This window comes from Phoca vitulina, unplaced genomic scaffold, assembly GCF_004348235.1.
Source record: "Phoca vitulina isolate PV1807 unplaced genomic scaffold, GSC_HSeal_1.0 scaffold14, whole genome shotgun sequence".
NCBI lineage: Eukaryota > Metazoa > Chordata > Mammalia > Carnivora > Phocidae > Phoca > Phoca vitulina.
In genome coordinates, this window is record NW_022589717.1 from 2,622,152 (window position 1) to 2,645,874 (window position 23,723).

The 23,723-nt window shown below is 34.1% G+C and overlaps 1 protein-coding gene across 4 annotated transcripts in view; it reads left to right on the forward strand.

The window, feature by feature from the left end:
• SPATA5 (spermatogenesis associated 5) overlaps positions 1-23,723 on the forward strand; it is a 335,078-nt gene that overhangs the window by 117,891 nt on the left and 193,464 nt on the right. Inside the window, exon 16 of one of the 4 annotated variants that reach the window (XM_032412775.1) lies at positions 18,268-22,666. The exons of the other annotated variants lie outside the window; for them this stretch is intronic. Coding sequence (XP_032268666.1) covers positions 18,268-18,276 — 9 coding nt within the window. The 3' untranslated portion in view covers positions 18,277-22,666. Of the gene's footprint in view, positions 1-18,267; positions 22,667-23,723 lie in introns of those variants that run through there. 4 annotated transcript variants of the gene reach the window in all.

Genomic DNA, 23,723 nt, shown 5'->3' on the forward strand with positions numbered 1-23,723 from the left:
TAAATTTCTGGATATTTAGGACAAGTTAGACTGAAGTTATTATTAACAGCTTTTTAGAATTCTTTGTCTGCAGTTGCTTTCAGAGTGATTAGAATAAGAGTGACAATGGATTTTATCTAAGAAATTACTTAGGCTCTAGCAATAAACTAAGCTATACAGTTGCAAAATTAACCCTTTCAAGGTGTTGCTACCACTTTTTCTCCCTAGGTCAGAGTTTAATAAAGGGAATTCACTAAATTTTAAATGTCTAATTTCTACCTAATGTATAATTTTTTGCAAGGATTTAAGAGTAAAAATTTTCTCCTGTAGCATGAACCAATTTTTCTTTTTTCTGTTCACATTATTCCTTCATATAAATGACCTTATGAGCTCCTCTCTCCTTCCCTGTGCATAAATATACCGACTTTTAATTTTAAAAATGGGATTTAGAAAAAATCCTTGCAAAGATATGAAAGGAGCTTTTATGTGGAAAGCAAGCTTTGCTTTCATTCAATTAGGTATTTTACTCTGCGATAAAGACCTTTGAGTCAAATACAGGTGAGAAAGCTTTTTTTTAAGAAGAAAGGTGTGTTCTGAGCACTTACAGGATCTGGGTCCATGCTCAGATACCTCTGATGTCTATGGAAAAGAAAAAAAAAGATAGGACTGTATTTTAACAAGTATCATAGAAAGTACTAAAAGAACCCTAGAAGTTACCTAATCCCACCTTTCAGTTTCACAAATAAAGGTGCTGAATCCAGAAAAAAAACTCCTGGTAAGAATATATTTTATGATATTTTCTCCTGGTTACCCCATGGGTAATGAGCTCTAAAATTTCTTTGGTTTCCTTCTCTACAATGCCTAATCTAATAGTTGTCTTCTTTGGTTTCTTAATAGAGTATGTCTTCACTGTTAGATACATTTCTTGAAGTAGGGCTTTTGGGTTTACAATAAACTTCTCTGGGTTCATCTAAATCAAGCCATATGATTCAGCTTGATTGGTGCTTGTATTAGTTTTCTCTTACGTGTTACAGATTACCTCAAATTTAGCAGTTTTACACAACACCCATTTATTAGTATTTCTGTAGGTAGGTCAAAATCTGGGAATGGCACGACAGAGTTGTCTGTTCCAGAGGCTCACTACGGGCTAAAAACAAGGAGTTGGCAGGACTATATCATTGTCAGGAGCTGGTATTCCTTTTCTTTTTTTTTTTTTTTTTTAAGATTTTATTTATTTATTTGACAGAGAGAGGCACAGCGAGAGAGGGAACACAAGCAGGGGGAGTGGGAGAGGGAGAAGCAGGCTTCCTGCTGAGCAGGGAGCCCGAGGTGGGGCTCGATCCCAGGACCCTGAGATCATGACCTGAGCCGAAGGCAGACGCTTAACGACTGAGCCATCCAGGTGCCCCTGGTATTCCTTTTCTAATCTCACATGATTGGGTCAGAATTCATTTCTTGTGATTGTAGGCCTAAGGACTAAATTTCCTTACTGGCTGTCAGCTGGGAGCTACTGTCACTCCTAGAGACCCCCACATGGCCTCTTCCATCTTCAAAGACAGCAGTGAGAATTGCCATCATACTTTATCCCTCTTATGCTTTAAAATTCTGTTGCCAGGAAAAGCCCAGTGTCTTTTAGTGTCATCTGATCAGGTTAGGCCCAACAAAGGAAAATCTCTCCACCTTCAAGTCAGCGGTTTCAGGACCTTAATTAATTACATTTGCAAAAGCCCCTCACAGTAACACCTAAATTAGCATTTGATTGAATAACTGGGAGAAGGTGTGAGTCCACTAGGGGACCAGAATCTTGTGACTCTACGAGAAGTCTTCCTACCACAGTGCTCTTCAGCTTCGTCCCCCCACTACTATCTGAATTCTGTTCCAAGTCCTAAGAACAACTTCTAACTTCCTCAGAGACCAGGTTATCCTTGCCTGTCATATAATTGGCTATGAACCAGCTCCTCTGAGATGTTTTTGTTCTGTGGAATCTGCTGTTTTCTCAGATGCAGCATTTCTTTGCCTTGCCTTGTCCAAATATATCTTTCTTCAAATTATACATATAATCTCTCTTAAAATAGGAAAGGATAAACAAATTTAAACTCCTTTTGTAAAGGATACATTTTTTCATGTTCTTTATATGTGTAACACTTTGTAGGTTTGTTACTTAATACGGTGGAATTGTTGATTTATAATCTGTTTTGCTTACTTTTCCCCCCGTAAGACCTAAACTGAACCCTAACTGTTGTGTTTTACAGTAGATCTAATTTATCCTAGTTTTTTACCAACACCTGGTACAAAAGACCTTTAGAAATTTTAAAGATAAACCTAGAGATTAGACGTTATTCTTGAGCCACTGTAAGGTTTGGGGCCTTTTTTAAAGCTCAGCTTTCTAAAGTCAAAACCTTTCCATTCTCTTTAGGATAGTTTAGTCTGTGGATATCTTGGATCTCTTGGAAAAAATACTTAACTGGATTTTGGGCAGAAGTTGTTTCCAAAGACAGGAGATTTAAGGAATGGAAGTGGTTTTTCTTTTTTTTACATTTCAAAGATTTTGCATTGTTTTTGTGTTTCTTGCCTGGTGATAATATTTGCCTTAGGAAGGCATATGCTGTGTTTCATTAACAGCAACTCGTAAGTGAGTCTTCAACATCACAGAGTTTCAGAAATTGAAGTTTGGGAAATACCTTGCCGAACTTCTAGCCATGTTTTTTTATCCTTTTTAAAATGTTACCTTGAATTCATCAGTTCTAAAAACATGTGATTGTACAAAATAAGTGTTTTAAGTATCAATATTAATTCATACTGTTAATACCTTGATTTATTGACCTCTTTAAGATGTTTCAGAGAGAAGTATAAACATATGCAAACATATAGTATGTATAGATCCATATTTGTATGTATGCTTGTATGTTTGTATACATATATATGCATTTACGTACATACTTTGATGAGTTTTTGAATATTAGAAATCCAACTTTTTTAACCAACTAATTTTGGATGAGCACATTTAAATTAAGATATCGAAAGTGTTTGCTAACTAGGTACAAAGACTTATTTTCACTAGGTCAGGGAGATTCAAATTTTTCAAAATTTATAATGTTTAATTTGTAAAGGATTAAATAATAAAACTATTCCTGGCAGCAAAACATAAAATTGGTAAATGGGAAAAAGCATTTTTGAGTGGTATAAGAATGGTTTCAAGATCATCAAATGATGTGCTATGCTTTCAAGTACAACTTTGAATTTAGTACATTGCACCAGGGTCTAAATGTTCTGCCTATTGTATTCTGTAATTGTGCAAAAACAAAAAAAACAAAAAACAAAAAACCCCAAACTTTAAATAATCAATGATTTTTGTAAAAAAAAAATTAATTCTTTTCTATTTCAAGTAGAATTCCATATTTGTGTGGAATATGGATTTTTTCTTTTTTTTTTTTAAGATTTTATTTATTTATTTGACAGAGAAAGAGAGATCACAAGTAGACAGGCAGGCAGAGGGAGAGGAAGAAGCAGGGAGCCCGATGCGGGGCTCGATCCCAGGATGCTGGGATCATGACCTGAGCCGAAGGCAGACACTTAACTGACTGAGCCGCCCAGGTGCCCCGGATTTTTTTTCTTAATTGTACTTTTGTTACTACTCATATGATACATACTATATCAAAAGTCATTTTTCTTTGCAGACTTTTTCCTCTGAAGAACTATTTTAGAGCATTATTTGTATATTATTTAATACTCCTAGAAAAAAAAAGTTTCAGTGCATGTGTGATTATAACATGGTGTTTGTTCAAAATGTGTCCTGAAGATCCCGGTAGAAACAAAACAATCTTAAGAGACAATATAAAAAATAAAAAAAATAAAAAAAAAAAAGAGACAATATAAAAACAAAAAAACTTCCTGTTATGAAATGAATAGACCGTTTCCACCACCTGCCTTGTCTGGACGAAACTGTAATAGGAAGAGTATGGGTGACAGAAGAATTAAATTTCATGTGCTGCTAAAAAGTAAAGATTTTTTTTTAGCTTAAAACTGGAATTAAAAAAAAAAAGACTGTTCTAGTGTCAAAGAAATAATACAGTTGGTCTAACTTTGGCTAAATTTAATTAGGGTGTTTGGCCTTGGAAATTAGCTGGCCTACTTTACCATCCTATTGTCTGTTAACCCACAACCTCTATGTCATGCTGACCTTAAGTTAGTGTGTTAAAAGGGTGAGGATTCTTGGACTGCCGGAGGAGTGAAATTGACATCATTGTGTCACCTATATGTTGTGTGTATTTAGTGTCTTTTATGGACAGTATTTCAATTTCATGTAGTTTGGGGAAACTAAAGCTGGAGTTTCTTGGGGATTCTGGTGGTTCAGCAAAGGAAGTAAGACACATAGTTCAAGAATCACATTGTTCTATTTCCTGCTATGTCATATTTACATGTCAAATACATTAGCTGTGATGTAGCACACTAGGCTAAGTAAAGTGATTGCTTGTGGTTCCTGGTGGTATCCTGAAGTCTCCATAGACTTTTATGCCTTACCCTCTCCTCCAGCTGATAAGTGAGGGAAGAGAAGTCATATCCTCAAGTGTCCATTTTACATAAGAATGACAAGATGTGAAGGATAGATGAAGATTAATGAGATTGTATACTGTCAAGTTGACACATTGTCTTTAGATGGATGATGGTCTGGATTTCCTCAGCATCGAGAGACTTTAGAATAGCAAACAACTGAATTTTTATTGATGCCCAAATAACAAAGAGCCCAAACTGTAGGAGTTTATATTGTTCTTTGTTAGGCTGTTGATTATGTGGCCCCTTTAGAAGAATATAATATCCAATCCATGGTATTTCATGCATTTGTGCTGAATATTAAGAAATGGTCATGTCTTCTTTCCCAGACATTAAAAAAACCTCAAAATAGTTTAGTTTTATGAATATTTTTTAATTTAGTCATTTGGTTACTTTTAGTACTGATGCCTAGTATATAACAGGCTTTCAATAATTATTACTACTATAAAGTATATAGCCTATCAACCTAGTTTTCTTATAATAGTAAATTGGTAGAATTTTGAAAATTCTGCTCTGAGTCATCTATGGAAAAGATTGTTCAATTGAGGAAAATTTTGGAAGTTATATAGAAATATTGAATAATTCAGGGTTCAGAATCATTTTCTAACTTAGTATGTTTAGCTCATGGATATGATAAACTGGCATTAATTTTCCTTCTGGTTTTTCTGGATGAGGAAATGTGCTTGATGGGTTAAATATGACATAACATTTTTATTTCTTAAATATTGCAAATTAAAAGTTGGTTTTATGGATATCTAACATGGGAAAAACTTAATTAGCATGTTTAGAAATGTTGGCAAATAAGAAGCTAATTATATGTGGCTCCCAATTTTCAAGTGACTTGGGTTCCAAAAATACCTTTAGAAGAGAGTATAGGTATGTTTGTGGATGGCTTTTCTCCTTACCTTTCCTAGTTGTAAGTGCCATTCTTTTAATATTGCTGTTCTCAGCTAAGTTGGAACTAAAAAACAAGCTGCTTGACCTAACAGACAGTCCTAAATATTAATTAATATTAACAATTAATATTAATCCTTAATATTGTTTATCAAAATGATGTAGAGAGTCTTGGGGATTATAAGGTGAGCTGCAATGTGGTCAGGCCTGGAAGGCCTCCTCCAAGTTCATCTTCCAGTTTCATCTTTACCTTCATTTTACAGGACTCTCAGAAGTGGTTTTATCATTATCAATAGGTGTTTGTGTGTTTGTTTTGTTTTTTTAAAGCTCTAAGTGTTTTCACCATATCTATTATGGTAGCAGCTGTAAGGGTTTCAGCTTTGGGGATGGATGATTGGGAGAAATGACAAGAGAAGTGGGTCAGATGTTGTATATATATATGGGTCATACCCCATTGCTACTTAGGTAAAGGCTGTTTATCCCAGCGGTCAGCAAACTGGCCAACTACTTGTTTTTGTACCTCTCGTGATCTAAGAATGGTTTTTATATATTTAAATGGTTGAAAAATATGAAAAAGAAAAATTATTTTGTGAGATGTAAAAATGAGGTGAAATTCAAATTTCAGTAAGTAAAACTATTGGGATCCAGTTACCCGAATTCGTTAATGTATTGTCTATGACTTCACTTGTACTACTGTAGTAGTTACAGTATCGTACAGTATTTATGGCCCATAAAGCCTAAATTATTTACCATTTGGATCTTTATAGAACAAATTTACTGACCATTGATCTGTCCTTGTAGGCTTTTAGAAGTTTAGTAATGTCTCTTAATGTGTGTCATTCATACATGAGTCACAACATTTTTCTAAAGATTGTTTAAATATATTGCATTAATTTTCTGGGGCGTCTGGGTGGCTCAGTTGCTTAAGCATCTGCCTTTGGCTCAGGTCATGATCCCAGGGGTCCTGGGATTGGGTCCTGCGTCGGGCTCGCTCTGAGCTGGGAGCCTGTTTCTCCCTCTCCCTCTGCCCGCTCATTCTCCTCTCTCCCTCTCTCTCTTAAATACATAATAAGTAAAATCTTTAAAAACATATACATTGCATTAATGGCTTATAATAAATAATAGGAAGGTTGTATTCTTGTTCTTTCAAGTACATTCCATCTCGAAAGTTCTTTTAATATTTAACCTTTTAAAATGTTTTTTGGACTAAATAATTATTATTTTCAATTGAATGACTCACCAAAATCCATAAATCTAGAAATGCAGTTTTTTAATTATATGAATAATGTATTCATGGCACTTGAATCTTAAAGTTTCATTGGTTTTTAGTTTTTTTATAATTGTGAGTTGAATGCCCTTTTTAGTATTATCATAGGAATTTTCAGGATGGGATATTTAAATTTTAAGAAATTAAGATTCTATGTTTAGATGTTTGGGGAATAATATTTGATTTCAACATGCAAATAGGAGTACATTTAATCTTCTGTTAGAGAGAGTGCGTATTGCCCTTGACACCCAGGTTGTGAAAGAAATTAATTTTTTCAAGATTGGAGAGAACTTGGAAGGCTTTGATAGTATAGTTATCCTTCTGATACATTAATCCCCCCCCATTGTAAAATTTCTACCCATCACTTCTCCATCCTTTTCTTATTACCAAACTGATGGGAGAGTGGAGACTTACCTCTTGAAATAGATTACTCCGTCTTTGTCTCAGACTATTTTTAGGAATTTTGTTGTTCTACTGAACCAGCTGCGGTGTGTCTCCCCAAAGCTTCAACATACCAGCCAGAAGTACAGTTTTTAATCCTTCTTCTAATATGGTTCTTCTTTATTTTTGAAAACTATTATGTGTTTTATCTTTACATTCTATCTCGCCAACTAGTCTTCTCTTCTCCAGGCTTGACATCTTGTTTTATTTCGTCTTTGGCATTCTTATCCTTTTTTTTCCCCCTCTGAACTGTTGTCCATTTGTTCCTTTCTCTCTGAAATTATGGCATCCACAGATGAATATACTGTAATAGGTTGTAGTCTGATGCCTTTAATCTGAATACCATGTCTTCTGCTAATGGATTCCAGGATTGTGTTAGTTTATTTGCCAGCTGAATCACACTGTGGACTGCTGTTGAATTTAAAGTCATCAAGAACAAAACAAAAACAAAACCAAGAAGCCCAAGTCTTTCAAACTCAGAGTCTTCTGCTAAGTTATAGCTTCCCCGCCTTGGGCTTGTGTTATTAATTTGATTTAAGTCTTAGAAGTTGAGCCACAGTGTGATTAGATCTAGAGGTCTTCCTTCAAGTTCAGCTCCTCTGAGCTTTTCCTACTTTTCATATGTTTCCCAGAGATTTGTTTTTCCTTAAGTCCAAGTGGTTTCCCAATAGTTTCTGCTAGCCAGCTGCTAGGGCTTTCATCCTTAGAAGTAGAGGAATTACTCTTACAGAATTTATCGTATTAGATCTGATCTTTCTGATTTGTCATTTGTGGGATTCTGTTTCTGCCATTCCCTATATGTGTCTTATATGTATTAATAGTAGAGGCCTTATATATCTTAATTATCAAGAAGAATTTCTGTATTCTGTAGCTTTCTGACTTTTTGAAAAATAGTTTAACCTGTATAATTTAAGAAAGTAAAAATTCACCTAATTTACCTTAAGAATACATATTCTGAAATGCTTTCTGTTTTCTCCAATGAGAATAGACAAGATAAGACTTAAATTATATTCAATGAAATTTAGAAATGAAATTATTTAAAAGTATTTTTTTTAGCTTTAAAACAGTGCTGAAATATGTAGTTAATGTCCTCATCACTTCCACTTTTATAGCTGCAGTTTCATGAATTTGTGATACTACAGGTATTGTATTGTATGAGGAGCTGTGTAGTTTTCTTCTTTGAACATTTTGTTTATAGTGTTTTGGCCTCAGGCCTTCCCAAACCTTAGCATTTCTAGATGAGTTTTTGGAGTATGCATAGCATTGGAGAGGGGCCTTTGCATCATGTAAGCAGTTTAACTGGAGAAATGAGTTTAGAGGAAAAGGAGATTGGCACATGTAATGGATGCCAAAGATGATAGGGACTAGAATGTTATATGTAGAATGTGATAGAAAGACCTGAAACTGATAGCAAGAAATGAGCAATGGGAGAAATGAGGCAGACAGACACAGATTTGGGGATCTTTGTTTCTCATTCTAGCTCTGTTGCTCACAAACTATGTATCCTTTGAAATTATTTAGCCTCTCTGGACAACTATTTCTGAACCTGTCAAAAGTGTACTAGATAATTTGGGATATGTCATTAATGACCCCAAATTCTCTTATGTTGTGACTTAGAGACAGATAATAATAGATTTTCCAAATGCTACATAAAAGGATGCTATTTACCAAACAAATTTCTGAGTTGTTTTTTTTTTTCAAGACTTTTTCAGGTGTCACCTCCCCAAACTTTCATGTTGCTGAAAAGTTCTTTTCTTCAAACATGTTATAAAGCAAGCAAATATCCAGGTGTGCAAAAATGACTTTTCTTTTTAACCACTTGATTGTCAGAAAAGGGGGGAAAGCCATAAATCAGCCTTAAGGCTGCTGTTGTGTAATAAAAACTTTGGTTGACAGTTGAAGAACACCTTAACTTTTTCACTGAAAATTTATTACTCTTAGAAAAAGGAAAACTTGTCGAGCTGCATATTTTCTCCTTTCACAGATGTCTGATCAGTTTTACAATATCTGTAATGTTTTGGTCTACTTAATATGCTGTTTTTTTAAAACTTCAAATGAATGTAAAAATGATTTTGAGTTAGAGCAGAAATGTCTAAATATATGATTATTTAAAGTTGAGTCACTTTTAAATTTGAAAAAGCTTCCTCACATGTATTTTTAATGCTCCTAGGATCTCATATTTGATGTTCAGTGCAGCCAAAAACTAAATCTGAAGCCCTGTATTGAATGTTTAAGGTCATTTGTAGAAGGGCTAATTTGGGGATTATTTTTTAAGTGCATAGATAGTATTAACAATACTGTGCCATTTTGGTGCCTGGCATTCTATTCAGAGAGAGAGAGAGAGAGAGTGTGTGTGTGTGTGTGTGTGTGTGTGTGTGTGCGTGCACGTGTGCACTTTTGGAAGGGGTATGCGAAAGTATCAGAGAGGTACATAATAAAAGAAACCTCAGTTCTTTTCTTTTTTTTTTTTTAATTTTTTATTGTTATGTTAATCCCCATACATTACATCATTAGTTTTAGATATAGTGTTCCATGATTCATTGTTTGTGCATAACACCCAGTGCTCCATGCAGAACGTGCCCTCCTCAATACCCATCACCAGGCTAACCCATCCTCCCACCCCCCTCCCCTCTAGAACCCTCAGTTTGTTTTTCAGAGTCCATCGTCTCTCATGGTTCTTCTCCCCCTCCGATTTCCCCCCCTTCATTCTTCCCCTCCTGCTACATTCTTCTTCTTTTTTTCTTTCTTAACATATATTGCATTATTTGTTTAGTTCTTTTCTTTAGGATATGTATGATCTAATAAGAAATACAGGCAAATTTTGAAGCATTATTATCATAAAACATGCACAGTCTACACCTTGTTTGCAATATTTTACTGGCATATACATTCACCGTAGATTTGGGAAAAATGGATCTTCAATCTAATAGCCTCTGGTCTCTATCATGTGTTGGTCTCTGTGAATTTGGTATTGCAGTTACTTTGTTTGGACACAAGGTGGTGATACTTACCTGAAATGTTTTCTGAGTGCTGCATCTGCTGCCTTTAGAGGCTTCCCCTCCTCCATTCGGAGGATGAGTGGCTTAAGGAAATGAGTGGAACTGGCTTTGCTTTAAAAAAATAATAGTTGAAATTTGTGTGTGTGTGTCCTACCATATATAATTTATTTAACAAATTGTGATTTAATATTAAGTGTAGGTTTATGTAAATTTAGGTTGGGGTGAGGTAGGAACATTGAGAAAAGGGAAAGTTGAACAGCGGAGAGGGAACTAGCAGTCATTAGGTATATACTAGGCCCTTGTGTGCTGAGTGATATGCTTACGATCTCTAATTGATTCTAGTCAAATATAAGCATATGTATTTTACACAACACCAGTGTATTCCTTAGCTCAATAAATTGTGTAATATTAGTAGTGCTGTGTATGTTCTCTCTAGTAAAAACTATGGTATACCATCAGCCAGTGTAGTAGATTTTTTTTTTCAAAGTTTAAGTGAAGTTATCAATCTTCTTTAATAAAAAGTTTACTATATAGTTAAATGTACACTTAAATATGTAGCAGTTCTACTCCTAGGTATTTATCCAAAAGAAATGAAAACATTTGTCTACACAAAGACCTGTAAGTAAATGTTTATAGCAGCAAAAATTTATAATCACTAAACAGCCCCAAATATCTATCAACTGATGAATGGATAAAGAAATTCTGCTATGTTCATACAATGAAATGCCACTTAGCCATAAAAAAAGAAACACATTTCTAATATATGCAGTAAGATGAAAGAATTTTAAAAGCATTATGCCAGGTGAAAGAAGCCAAACACAAAAGGTTACAGAATATGCTGACTGATTCTATTTATGCGACGATCTGGAAAAGGCAGGACCACAGGGACAGAAATCAGATCCGGGAGTTGGGGGGGGAAGGGATTGACCACAAAGTGCCATGAGGGAACTTTTGGGGATGATGGAAGTATTCTACATTTTGGTTGTGGTGGCGATTATAGGACTATATGTGTTTGTCAAAACTCTTCTAACTATAAAACTAAACATGGTGAATTTTACAGTATGTAAAGCATACCTCAATAAACCTGACCATTAAACACGCTTGAAAAAAAAACTTTTTAATTGTAAATGCAAAGGAAAATGTCAGCTCTGCTTCAGCAACAGTTTCTCTTCACTTGGAGGTAAAGCATTTTGCATCTCAGCTCTTTCCCAGCCTTTGCTTATCTTTTGATAACCCATTTACGCAGACCTCTCTGTCACTGCCTCAGTAGACTCAGAACTACCCTAGCAAAGATTTTGCTTTCAAGCATTGCTACCCAGCTTTCAGTGCAGGAGGTAGAATTTTAGTACTAGAAAGATTCTTAGAGAATTTGGCTGGCAAACTAGAGATTTTACAAACAAATCTTTTAGAGAAGTTATTCAGTAACAAAAGTCAGTTTGTTAGGCATATATTAAGGACAGTTTCCAGTCTGGTTCTTATTGTAATAAAGTATAGCTAAAATTATTAAAATATACTTTTATCCCCCCCCCTTCCTGTGCTAGATTATACTTCTGTCTCCTGGAAGGGACAGTGCAGGTGAACCAAACAAGTGCTTTGGATCATTATGTTGCATATCAAGTAATAGTGTTTACCTTTTAGCAGCTTTTCAATCTATTAAGCCAGTAAAATCTATGGCCTGAAGGTTACGTTTGATGACAGACTTATTCAGAAGTATGTTTTGTTATGGAAAAAATGCTAAGCCAATTATAATACTAGTGCCTTTTGGAAATCTTGATTCTGAAGCTTCTTTTTTTTTTTTTTTTTACTGAAGTACCAAAAAAAGCGTATTTGATGTAATAAGATAAAAGCAAGAGATAGTATATTTTATCGAAGTAAAAAGGTGAAGAAAATTGAATATTAATGTTTGAGAAGCACATTTAGGATGCTTTTGGATATTCAGGAGTTCTTCATTAAATCCATGTTTTCAGGCTTAATGATGTATTTGCTTCCTCATGATGAAATATAGATGTGTTTTTTCAAAGGCCAAGTAGAAGGCTCATATTTTATTAAAAGTAGTATCCTATGAGGTAGTCATAGGTCATTACTGCTGAGGAACTATTATTTAAAAAGATTTAGTAAATGGCCTAATTCAGTGGAGCTGGCAGTGTAACAAATCCAAGCAGTTTAATTTCAGAACTCATACTTTAAACCACTAAACTAAATAAATTCTTAAATTCTGTGTTAGACTTAATGTCTTTGAATTGATTTTTTTTATTTGGATTCCCTGCATGTATTCAATTTTGTATTTTTTTTTTTTGTATATTTAATATTTTGATCAGCTTTTGCTTTGTATTTATAAACTTGAATTCCATCTCTGACATTTGCATTGTATTATCAGATGACTGGTAGGCCTCTGTGTATGTGTTCTCTCTCATAAAAACTATGGTATACCATCAGGCAGTGTAGTAGCTTTATTCACAGTTTAAGTGAAGTTATCAATTTTCACTTAACAAGCAAAAAGGGAGAAAAGGAAAGAGGGAAAGGAGAGAAGGAAGGAGAACTGGAGTTTGTGTGTGTTGTTGTTGTTGTAGTTATGTTTTGTTTATTCGATTTAGTTGATTAGAATTGAAAAAGTAAACATTAGCAAGTAAATAATAAATTTACTTTTATATATCTAGGAAAATTTAACAGAAGATTTAAAGCAGTTAGATAGATACAGAATGAACTAAGCAGAGATTAGAAAACTTCTGTGCTCTCTGCCTGTTTTTGTAAAGTTTTATTGGAACATAGCCACACTTATTGTTGCATAGACCAATTAGGCAACAAGATAAAAATATTTGCTATCTGGCCCTAGGAGAAAAAGTTTGCCAACCCTTGAACTAAATTTTGGATCAGTACTATTCAGATGAACTGTTTATTGGCTTAGAATGAGTCATCCACCAGATATTTATTGAGCATCTGCTATGTGCCAGCCAGTGTGCTAGGTGATGGAGAGGCAAAAACAAACATGTCCAACAAAAACGTTTGACTTTCTTTTTTATTAATAATTATAACACGGGTTACAAAATGCTAGGAATTGTAATAACCGGGAAATGCTCATAAGACAGATCTCATTTGTCTGAACCAATAATAATACTCCACCTCTTGGGCAGTGACCCTATTAATTATCTGATGCTACAGATTCTCCAGCTCCTTATCTCTCTCTGGTTCTTCTGATCCCCTTTTATACTACTCCACTGTTTTTTCTATAGATTTATTACCATACAGTTTACTTAATTATAGCATTTATTATTGTCTCTCTCCCCATGTAAGCTTCATAAGGGCAAGGATTTTTATTGTTTACTGATTTATCCAAGTGCCTAGAACTCATAGTAAGCAGTTAGTATGAAGGAGACCTGCCTTACATATTCTTATTAGCTGTATCAGTGCATTTGGAAAATATCAGGTTTTTCATGTCAGCTATAATTTTGCTGATTTGAAATGAAAATAATTTGCTGAGCTAACTTGTATATCTCTTTAACTTGTTTTATATGTTCTTCATTGAGAAAACTAGTATTTCTTACTTTTTTACCTCATTTTATCACCAGTAATACATTGTTTATGTAGTTTTTTCTTGGGAGTGATAAATATTTAGTAAAAGATGTTTTGGGTAGTTCAGTAATATATTTATTGAATAGAAAAATACATACCAAGATCAGAGCTTATGTTAACTACTCTGATGGCCTTGTGGAAGTAATGTGAGTGCACGCTTGATCACCATTAAAATAATTAAAAATAATTTCTCGTAAAACTTCTTTCTTTTAGTTATATTCATGAGCATATTTTGGTGATAATTGATTGCTCTGTCTACACAGTTTGCAGAATGGGTAAGAAGAAAAGTGTTTTGCAGTCAGGTTTCCTTATGTTGATATTTCACATCCACATTTGTGACCTAAACCTGCATCCAGTGAGAAAAGCCAAATGTTCTTATAAGCAACAAGGATTTTGTTCATGGAAAACAAAGAAGTAAAAATATAGTTCAAACAAAGCTATAATGTGTATATTGAATATTATAGATAGATCTATCTATATAAATATGAAAATATTAATATTATATGTCTTATGCACTTAACTGTAGGATTTTTTCATTGGTGTTGTATTAAAGGAAAAAAATACAAAATTGAATACATGCAGGGAATCCAAAATCCAGAAATATAGCTGATAACAATTATCACCACTTTTAATTGAGCAGGCATACATCATCTGTACTTCTAATGACCCTGCAAAGTAATATTTCTGTTTACATTTTGAAGATCAGGAAATTGATATTCAGAGAGATTAAATGACTTGCCGTGGTTCAAGAACTAAGTCATAAAGGCAGTATTGCAAGGCAGGGCTTCCTGTTCCTCTAAATACCTTATTTTTTATCCTATAGCATGTCCATTTCTCATGTATTGTCATGATGTGCTACCACATGACTATATTCTATATCTGTATTTGTTTAAAAATTTTACATTTTATAACATTTACACTATATAGTTGTTGTTTTTTAAACTTTTTACCATTGTTTTATTGTTTATTCACTTTTTATTTTTTAATTTTATTTTAATTCCAGTATAGTTAACATACAGTGTTATATTAGTTTCAGGTGTATAATATAGTGATTCATCAATTCTATACATTACTCAGTGTTTATCATGATAAATGTACTCTTAATCCCCTTCACCTATTTCATGCATTCTCCCACCCACCTCCCCTCTGGTAACCATCAGTTCTCTTTAGTTAAAAATCTGTTTTTTTGGTTTCTCTCTTTTTTTTGTTGTTGTTCATTTGTTTTGTTTCTTAAATTCCACATATGAGATCATATGGTATTTGTCTTTCTCTGACTGACTTATTTCACTTAGCATTACAGCCTCTAGATCCATGTTGTTGCAAATGGCAAGATTTCATTCTTTTTTAGGGCTGAATAATATTCGTGTGTGTGTGTGTGTGTGTGTGTGTGTGTGTGTGTGTGTGTACACACAATCTTTGTTATCCATTCATCAATCAGTGGGACACTTGAGTTGCTTCTGTAATTTGGCTATTGTAAATAATGCTGCAGTAAACATAGGAGTGCATATATCTTTTTGAATCAGTGTTTTTGTGTTTGGGTACATACCCTGTAGTGGATCATAAGGTAATTCTATTTTTAATTTTTTGAGGGACCTCCATACTCTTTTCCACAGTGGCTGCACCAGTTTGCATTCCCACCAAGAGTGTAAGAGGGTTCCTTTTTCTCCACATCCTCGCCAACACTTGTTGTTTCTTGTGTTTTCTATTTTAGCCATTCTGACAGGTATGAGGTGATGATACCTCATTATGGTTTTGATTTGTATTTCCCTGATGATTAATGATGTTGAGCTTCTTTTCATGTGTCTGTTGGCCATCTGGATGTCTTCTTTGGAGAAATGTCTATTCATGTCTTCTGCCCATTTTAATTGGATTATTTGTTTTTTGAGTGTTGAACTGTATAACCTCTTTATGTATTTTGGATACAAACCCATTATTGAATATGTCATTTGCAAATCTCTTCTCCCATTCAGTCGGTTGTCTTTAGTTTTGTTGATTGTTTCCTTCGCTGTGCAGAAGCTTTTTATTTTGATGTAGTCCCATAAGTTTATTTTTGCTTTTGTTTTCCTTGCCTCAGGAAACATGTCTAGAAAAATGTTGCTATGACCAGTGTCAGAAAAATTACTGCCTGTGCTCTCTTCTAGGAGTTTTATGATTTCAGGTTTCACATTTAGATCCTTCATCCCTTTTGAGTTTATTTTTGTGTATGGTGTAAGAAAGTGGTTCAGTTTCATTCTTTTGCATGTGGCTGTCCAGTTTTCCCAACACCATTTGTTGAAGAGACTGTCTTTTTCCCTGTTGAGTATTCTTGCCTCCTTTGTTGAAGATCAACTGACCATGTAATTGTGGGCTTATTCTGGGCTCTCTATTCTGTTCCATTGATCTATGTGTCTGTTTTTGTGCTGGTACCATACTGTTTTGATTACTACACCTTTGCAGTATATCTTTAAATCTGGGATTGTTACACCTCCAGTTTTGTTTTTCTTTTTTAAGATTGCTTTGGCTATTTGGGGTCTTATGTGGTTCCATATGAATTTTAGGATTGTTTGTTTTGGTTCTGTGAAAAATGCTATTGGTATTTTGATAGGGATTGCATTCAGTCTGTAGATTGCGCTGTGTAGTATGGACATTTTAACAATATTTGTTCTATATTACATAGTTTTAAAATTTAAATTTTAATTATGTAATATACTTCTAAATAACCTGAGGAGAGTGTTATACAAAAGAAAATGGTTTCCCAATTCCAGGGAGTAGTACATGGAGGGGACAAATACCTCTTTGTCATTTTAAAATTAAAACCATTGTTGTCCAGGGGTGCCTGGGTGACTCAGTCAGTTAAGTGTCAGTCTTCGGCTCAGGTCATGATCCCAGGGTCCTGGGATGGAGCTCTGCATTGGGCTCTCTGCTCAGCGGGGAGCCTACTTCTCCCTCTCCCTCTGCCTGCTGCTCCACCTGCTTGTGCTCTCTCTGTCAAATAAATAAATAAAATCTTTTCAAAAATATTGCTATCCAATTTTAAACTGACATATATTCTTTTATTTTACCTTTCTCATCCCCATAATATTTATTAGGCCTTATATAGCCATGTATATACATACATATAATCACCATGATTTTTTAAGTTTGTTTTTGTTTAAAATATTTAATGATTCAAAAGTTTTTAAATAAGAGTTTTGTACATAAAGGAATTACCCAAAGAACATCTTTAATTTTTTTTTAAGGATTTTATTTATTTATTAGAAAGAGAACATGAACAGGGGGAGGGGCTGAGGGAGAGGGAGAAGCAGACTCCCCACTGAGCAGGGAGCCCAACATGGGACTTGATCCCAGGACCCCCGGATCATGACCTGAGCTGAAGGCAGATGCTTAACCAACTGAGCCACCCAGGCTCCCCCAAAGAACATCTTTATTATATAAATCAATTGATGAAGAGACTGGGATGTTATATGGTACTTTTATCACTGTAATCTATTTTGTTCATATCATTAATCAGGACTAGCATGCCATGTTAGCCAGGAAATTGAGATAACTTCATTCTGAAGCCCTTAATATAAGATTCTCTTCTAGTTCTTCTAAATTCAGATGTTTAGTTCTAAGAATGAATACGTTGCTTCATTGATGTTTTCCTTTTTTAAAGCATTAAGAAATAATGTATTGTGTTCACCATGATTTGAGGGTATATGACCTATGAACCCTTGTGTTCTGATTTAGTATAGAATTTTATATTATCTGGTTAGCATAGACACCTAAATTTGTGGATAGTCTTCAAATTTTACTTTTAGTAAGACAATGAAAAGGACTCATTAAGCTATTTATTTGGTGAAAGAGACCGAGGAGCCACAGGGCAGTGTAGGAAGAAGCACTTCTGATGAAGGTTATATATTTAAAATCTTGTGATGGCTTAAGAAAAAGACCACTAGTCTTGAAAAATTGGGAAATTTAACTTTTAGTAGTGTATTTAATTCTGTAACTTTAAAATGGCTCCCTATGGCTGCCTCCCATTCCTACCTCTTATCACAAATTTAACTTTTCCCCTTTCTATAGTAGATTATAAAGCCAGGAAAGAGTCGTCAGTTATATAGTGAAGATGTTTTGTACATACTTAAACATGATATAAATGTTCTTATTATAATTATTATAATACAAGGACTTTATGAATACTGTTCCTTAATACCAAAGATTGCTGTAAGTTTATGTGTTGCTGAGTTTATGGATGGATGGATGGATGGATGGATGAATGAATTTTGGACCCTGGACTCCTACATTATTTAGAGCCTCCCTTGGAATGGAAGATCCTTCTCCTTGGTTTTGAAAACATTAAATTAAAAGGTATCTTAGGGGTGCGTGGGTGGCTCAGTCAGTTAAATATCTGACTCTTGATTTCAGCTCAGGTCGTGATCTCAGGGTCTTGGGATCGAACCCCACATTGGGTTCTACACTGAGCATGGAATCTGCTTGAGATTCTCTCTCTCTCTCTTTCCCCCTCTCCCTCTGCCCCTCACCCTGCTCACGTGCATGGACTATCTCTCTCTCTCAAATAAATACATAAATAAAATATTTTTTTTTTAGGTATCTTAATGTTGGCATTGAGCTATTTTCTATAATCGTCAAAAAGAAGCTGTACAGTCCTCCTAAAGATAAATAAGGAGATAAAGAAAAAACACAGTGAGCTAAATTGTTAATTTTTGTTTGTTTTATGTATTCCTCAATTCATCAAGATTAAAATTACAAGCCAGATTTGACCACCACAGGCCATTTACGTACAAACCTTTTGAAATCTAACATTCAAATTATCCTCTAAATCCAAGAAATAGAACCTGAAGATACTATACATTTATTAACTTCATCAAAAGTAAATGGCAAATTCCTTCTGCAAAATAAAAATATCAAGAAAATAAAGCACATAGGAAAAATCTAAACAGAGTTTCTTTGCCCTAGGGACACTTTTGGAAGGACCTTTAAAACACTGGAAACAAACGAAAAAATGTTAATGCTTGGGAATCAGATAAAAAAGAACTTAAAAATTCACTATTCTCTATTTAAGTTTCTATCCTCCACATAAATTATTTTTAGCAACCATTCAAACAAAAGGATTCCATATCACTATTCTCTCTGATAGAAAAGAAACTGTAATTTTGATAATGGAAATAATTAAGTTTTACAGGACTTAAATGATACAGAAATAATAGACTATCAAAAAAATATCACATCCTGAAATCAGGAACTATATTATTACTGTCTGATATGGAAAACACCAATGTGAAACACTCTCACATTAACTCAAAAGAGGACTGCATCCCTACCTGAATTCAGTTACCGGGGACTGATGGGGAGTCATTTACATGTTTATATTTTCTGTTTCACATATTTATAAATATCTGGTGATTGTTATTTTTTCTTTAATGTGTTCTGACCTTCAAGGACTTAAGGCTCTGTGTAAATACTTATCTTTTTGTGCATTTCATTACATTTATATTCATTGGTTTTGAGTAACTTACTATACATATAAATGTACATTTTAAAAGATGATCCTTCTAAAGCTTTGCTTGTGGTCTTTGCTAGGAAGATGATTTAGATGCACGGAGAAGCTTGCTTGCTTTACTATTTATCATTTTCCCAGACAAATCCATGGAGACAGGCTGCTGATAGGATAGGAGAAAAACAACAAAAACAAATACAGTGCTTTGGCCTGGAACTGAATTGTATTATCTGTGCTGTCAGCTAGAGTCTTTGCTCACTTACCCAGACAATCTCCACAGGGATTAAAACTTCCCTCTGCATTAGTGATAGCCTTTAGTATACTGCAGCCTCATGTCCAGTTTAAAAAAAAAAATCTGTTATAAACAGTTTTTAATAGCTTGCAAAATCCTCACCAGTTCAGCCTTTGGGGAGAGTGATTATGCTGATAAATCAAATAGGTATATCATAATTAAATTGCTAATCACCTGGATTTCAGTTTTAGTTTCCATGTATAACTCCTCACAACCCCCAACTTTGGGCCGATTTGAATACTTACAGTGATGGGTATACTGCTAATTCAAGTTATTTTTAAGGACATTTTTTTTTTTAATAAAAAAAGGTTGTAAGAATTTTGATTCTGCATGAAGGTTTAGAAGGATAGAATTATAGTCACAAAGAACAACAACAACAAGAAAAATCTCAGAAGATTCTGTAAACCAAACAAAACCAGTTAGAACCAGCTTCTTCATCAAGCAGTGAATGTCTGAACTATCCAGGAAGGTGATTATCTATTTTTTTTTTAAAGATTTCTGCTAATACGGATTTTATAACCTTCTGTGGTTCTCAACCTGACGATTTTTCTCCCCAACCCCCTCCCCCGCCATTTGGTAGTATCAGAAGACATTTTTGGTTGTGGCAAATGGATTGATGATATTGGCCTCCAGTAGGTAGAGGCCACAGATGCTGCTGAACACCCTATATAATGTACAGAAGAGCTCCAACAACAAAGTATTAACCAGCCCCAAAGTCAGTAGTGTTGAAGTTGAGAAACCCTGCTCTCAAGCATGGATTTTTATCTTGATGGGAGTTTTTCCAAATGAATAGCCCTACTGATGTTTACAATGTTTTATAGGGAGAGTTTATTTGTTTGAGTTACTAATAAGAGAAAAAAGAGGCTTTAGACATTGAATGGGGGATTTATGAACATGGTAATAAACACAAACATTCTTTGAAAAATATTCATGGAGACAATATGCTGATCTCATGATACAAAGAAATGGAAAACAGTACTATTTCATCATAGAAGGACATGAGAAACTTTATATTTTTTTACCTTCATAAATATTAAAGGAAAATTCTACTTTGTAGGAGATGAGGTTATACAGAATTATTTCTATATTGGTGAATTAAATCACTTAATAAAAAAGTAATCACAATATGTGAAATTAATTATTTTGGTAAAATATTCAGTAACCTGAAGCTCTGAATTCATTTCTTAGATGTGACTGTTGGTAATTTATTTACTGTCTAAGCTTCAGTTAACACATCCAGGAAGTCAGGTGTTGCTTTAAACGTGTCAGATGGGTGTTTATTAATTTCTGTTTGGTAATTTGTATTGACACTAAAGTTTGTTTGTTTTTTTTTTTTTTTAGATGAATTAAAAGAATTGTCCAGTCTTTAATTGATTGCTGGGCCTCAGTGTAAGGAATAGGCATGCCCTTGTTCATTTCTCAAGTGGAGTTCAACAGTGCTTCCATTCATTTTGATATTGTCTACTCAATCATAATAATTTGCAGTAGAAAGAAGTATATGTAACCCCACATGTATAAACACAAACACACTTAGTAACTTAGTAGTGGTAGGGAAGTTAGAGACTGACAGAAAGTGTTTGTTTACATTGCCTTCCAGAGATTTAGGATTTGGGAACCTGACCTGGGATCCAGGGCATGCCCATAACAACCATTGAGGTTCGGGGAAGTAGTACATGGGGTAGAATATATAGCTTCTAAAGAGATTTAATAATATTCCATCCATTGTGCTAAAACAAAAACAGACTTTGGAGACTAAATGTAAGTGATATTCTTAAACCCACTATATTAAAAAAAATTGCAGTTGATCTTATTTTTTAAATAATCATGTTGTCTGCCACACCACCCACACCCCATTAATGAACTGAATGCATGCTGTTGAAAAAGTCATGCTTTTTGTAAAGGAGAGGGTGGAAAAAAAAATACAGCTTGAAGTAAAAAATCATAGCAAATCATTTTACCTTTGTTTACATGTTTAAGAAGTTGTCTCTTTTGGTGGAGACAGACAGGAAATCTGTATTCTATCACCACCAAAAGTTCTCTTAGGTTTTTGTTTTGTTTTGTTTTTTAAGTAAAGAAACCAGCCATAGCTATGTTAGTACAGAAAAAAATTCAGAGAAGAAATTGGATCTCAGCTAGAGATGAAAAATGTAAAATTTATTGATTAGAGACTGTAATGTATAAAACAAGTTGTTCTAACAGAAAGCAAAGGAATAAATTTCATTGTTATTCTGTATATTCTTTTAGTTATTTTTTTCATTTCTAAAGAATGTTTTGTTTAAGTGATATTTTGAATAGGTAGTATATATTTAAATGCTTTAAAGATCAAATCTATAGAAAGATATACATAGTGATACCTTACTCCCACTTCTGTATCCCATTCTTGTCTCCCTTACCTCATTTTTATTAGTTTCTTTTTTCTTCTAATGTTTTTAATACAAGCAAATATGTATATTTATTTACTGTTTCCAATACTCATATTCCCCAAAAATATAAGATAGAGGAAACTATGCATATGCTGTCAAGTGCTTTGCTTTTTTCACTTAGTACCATATATTGGAGATCTTTCTTTCTCAGTACATGGCTATTTTCTTCATCATTTTGTAGGCTGCATAAACACAGAACTGCATACAAACAGTACCCCCCTATCAATGGACACTTGGACTGTTGCCAGTCTTTTGCCATTACTAACAACCTTGTCCAAGTGTTACTTTGTAGTTGTGTGGGTTTGTCATAAAGTGGGAGTACTGTGTTAAAGGGTAAATGCTTTTGTATTTTTGGTAGATGTTGCCTTATTTCCTTCTACAGTGGTTCTACCATTTCACTGTTTCACCAGTAATTTTTAATGTGTCAAGACTTGCGGGTTGGTAATTTCCAGGTAACTACTGGTTGGTAACCAATAGTTAATTGAAAAAATCAAAAGAGAAATTATTAAAATATTTTAGGTAAAGTTTGATTTTTTCCTTAACATAGACATTTAAATATGCGTTAATTTGTTATTTATTTCAGGGCAAATGAGTTTCTTTGAGAATAATCCATTGATTGAAGTTCCATGATATCCCTTTTCTAAACCTCATTGTATTGATTTCAGTGTTTGACTTTTATATAGTGAGAATTTAGGACACTCTCAGTTTCCCCATTCTTTTACAGATGTTCTGCTTATGCCAAAATAGTTATTTTAGTTATTCACCTTTATTGAATTTTCCTAAGCATTTGCCTTGGTTTTTACAGAAATAGTCATGTTCTTTAACAGTCATATTTTAATGGTTTATATAATATTTATTTACATCACATTATTTTAATGTCACATAGTTGTTAAGCTGTAATTTTTGAATCGTGATTTCTTAATCATTTTTATTTACTGATGTGTCATTGTGCTTATTAATCTATTGGCCATATTAAGTGCTCAGTAAAACTTATTGAATAGAAGAGAGGCAGGAAAGAGATAGTGTGGGAACAGACTCAACTGACTTTTGCTATGCACCCAGAACAAGAGCAAAGGTTTGGGGAGGAGGAGGTAGTGGGGGCATAGCAGAGGTAATCTTATTGGCCAGTGATTGTACCATGGCAGGTACAATCATGTATTGGAAAATTAAGACTTTTATGTTACTTCTTCCATAAAGAAATTGAAAGGGTGGTGGCCTAAAGGAAGCCTTAATTCTAAGTTCTAACTCATTTACTTAGCATAAGTGTCAGACTGGGCTAGATATCTTTGTATTATACTTTTGCCCAGCCAGCAGCTTATTTTTTAAAAAGATACTGGGACTAGCTGAGTGTTTTCTAAATTTTATTTTTCCCCATCCATCATCCATGAATTTGCCATATTCATATACCACTTTACTACTATTTACTTTATATTTTTCTTCAATTAATATTTTAAACACTTAGATAAATTTAATGAATAAGGATAATTTATATCTCCCTAAAAGGGATACTTGCCATAAATAAAAACAACAGTAAAAAGTAAATGCAATGAAAACAAAACAGTGCTATTAAATGAAAGTTGTGTGATCTTTGCAGATGGCTCTGAGTGAAACAAGATTAGCAAAGTGTTATGTGTCCCCCCACATACACCAAAAAAAAAAAAAAAAAAAGACAATACCACAGAGTACAAGAACAAAGATAAGGCAGAAAGGGTAAAATGTTAATAATAGGTGAATTCGAGGGGCGCCTGGGTGGCTCAGTCATTAAGCGTCTGCCTTCGGCTCAGGTCATGATCCCAGGGTCCTGGGATTGAGCCCCGCATCGGGCTCCCTG